The 2,500-nt window shown below is 54.7% G+C and overlaps 1 protein-coding gene across 2 annotated transcripts in view; it reads right to left on the reverse strand.

Moving 5' to 3' along the window:
* The window catches only part of ephb4b (eph receptor B4b), a 29,053-nt gene that overhangs the window by 7,768 nt on the left and 18,785 nt on the right, over positions 1 to 2,500 (reverse strand). For both annotated transcript variants that reach the window (XM_078244756.1, XM_078244755.1), the window contains exons 14-16: positions 1,704 to 1,951; positions 597 to 743; positions 308 to 376 (exon numbers count right to left, since the gene is read on the reverse strand). In XM_078244756.1, coding sequence (XP_078100882.1) covers positions 308 to 376; positions 597 to 743; positions 1,704 to 1,951 — 464 coding nt within the window. The remainder of the gene's footprint in view (positions 1 to 307; positions 377 to 596; positions 744 to 1,703; positions 1,952 to 2,500) is intronic.

Genomic DNA, 2,500 nt, shown 5'->3' on the forward strand with positions numbered 1-2,500 from the left:
AGGGCTGAACACGCTGAGGTTAGTCTTTCAAAGTAAAAACATGGAGGGCTGAACACGCTGTGGTTAGTCTTTCAAAGTAAAAGCATAGAGGGCTAAACATGCTGCACGTAGTCCTTCAAAGTAAAAGCATGGAGGGCTAAACACGCTGTGGTTAGTCTTTCAAAGTAAAAGCATGGAGGGCTAAACACGCTGTGGTTAGTCTTTCAAAGTAAAAGCATGGAGGGCTAAACACGCTGCACGTAGTCTTTCAAAGTAAAAGCATGGAGGGTAAACACGCTGAGGTTAGTCTCGTGGATATATGACTCACCAGAGAGCTGGTGTACGTCGGGTCGGAGGAGTTCTCAGTCAGAAACCTGCTGAGACCAAAATCTGAAACCTGAAAACACAAACAGCTGTTAGAGACACAGACAGGCAGACAGACAAAGAGAGAGACACAGACAGACAGACACAGACAGGTAGAGAGACAGACAGACAAAGAGAGAGAGAGACAGACACAAACCGGCAGACAGCTAGAGAGAGAGAGAGAGAGAGAGAGAGAGAGAGAGAGAGAGAGAGACAGACAGACAGACAGACAGACAGACAGCAGCCTGTCTCACCTTGCAGACCAGGTTGGAGTTGACCAGGATATTTCTGGCTGCGAGGTCTCGGTGGACGAAGCTCATCTCTGAGAGATACTTCATCCCAGCCGCGATGCCGCGCAGCATCCCCACCAGCTGGATGGGGGTGAACTGGCCGTCATTCATCTGCAGACAGACAGGCAGACAGGGGAGAGAGGGAGACAGGTAGGGGGCAGGGAGAGAGACAGGTAGGCATGGGGAGAGACAGGGAGACAGGTAGGCAGGGGGAGAGGCAGGGAGGAGAGGCAGGCAGGGGGAGAGGCAGGGAGACAGGTAGGCAGGGGGAGAGGCAGGGGGAGAGACAGGGAGACAGGTAGGCAGGGGGAGAGGTAGGCAGGGGGAGAGACAGGGAGACAGGTAGGCAGGGGGAGAGGCAGGGAGACAGGTAGGCAGGGGGAGAGGCAGGGAGGCAGGCAGGGGGAGAGGCAGGGAGGCAGGTAGGCAGGGGGAGAGGCAGGGAGACAGGTAGGCAGGGGGAGAGGCAGGGAGACAGGTAGGCAGGGGGAGAGGCAGGGAGGCAGGCAGGGGGAGAGGCAGGGAGGCAGGTAGGCAGGGGGAGAGGCAGGGAGGCAGGGGGAGAGGCAGGGAGACAGGTAGGCAGGGGGAGAGGCAGGGAGGCAGGTAGGCAGGGGGAGAGGCAGGGGAGAGGCAGGGAGGCAGGTAGGCAGGGGGAGAGGCAGGGAGACAGGTAGGCAGGGGGAGAGGCAGGGAGACAGGTAGGCAGGGGGAGAGGCAGGGAGACAGGCAAACAGTTAGCCTTTTATTACAAGAAGAAAGTTGGAATACTTTTGAGAAAGAAAAAGTCAAAATATGTTAGAGAGAAGTTGGCAGAGAGTGAGACAGGTAGGCAGTTTGACAAGTCTGACCCTGAGGAAGCTGTCCAGAGAGAGAGAGAGAGAGAGAGAGACACAGGTAGAGCGTGAGACAGGTAGGCAGTGAGACAGACCCTGAGGAAGCTGTCCAGAGAGAGAGAGTGAGACAGGTAGGCTGTGAGACAGGTAGGCAGTGAGACAGACCCTGAGGAAGCTGTCCAGAGAGAGAGCGTGAGACAGGTAGGCAGTGAGACAGGTAGGCAGTGAGACAGACCCTGAGGAAGCTGTCCAGCGCCCCGTTCTCCATGAACTCCGTGAGGATCATGACGGGACAGGAAGTGGTGATGACGCCCTCCAGATGGATGATGTTGGGGTGCTGGAACTGGCCCATGATGGACGCCTCCGACAGGAAGTCCCGCCTCTGCTTCTCCGTGTAGCCGCCCTTCAGCGTCTTGATCGCCACGTAGTTCTCCCTCCGGCCCGGGACCCGTAGACGGCCTCGGCACACCTCGCCAAACTCACCTGAACTCACACAATCATACCTTACAGTCAGAAATATAATGTCTGAACTCTGAATGAATGGTAACTCACTGTGTGATAATACTGAGAGGCGTACTGTTCCTTTAAGGCTCATTAGCACATACCAACATGTCTACACCTGTATGTGTGTGTGTGTGTGTGTGTGTGTGTGTGTGTGTGTGTGTGTGTGTGTGTGTGTGACCCTTGTTTCCACATTAAGTATCCAGTTACATCTCCCTAATGTCTTCGCCAGAGACTACTACTGTTACACACACACACACACACACACACACACACAGAGACACATACAGACACACACACACACACACACACACACACACACACACACACACACACACACACACACACACACAGACACACACACACACACACAGAGACACGCACGCACGCGCACACACACACACACACACACACACACACACACACAGAGACACATACACACACACACAGAGACATACAGACACACACACACACACACACACACACATACACAGAGACACATACAGACACACACACAGAGACACGCACGCA

This window comes from Sander vitreus, unplaced genomic scaffold, assembly GCF_031162955.1.
Source record: "Sander vitreus isolate 19-12246 unplaced genomic scaffold, sanVit1 ctg297_0, whole genome shotgun sequence".
NCBI classification, from domain to species: domain Eukaryota; kingdom Metazoa; phylum Chordata; class Actinopteri; order Perciformes; family Percidae; genus Sander; species Sander vitreus.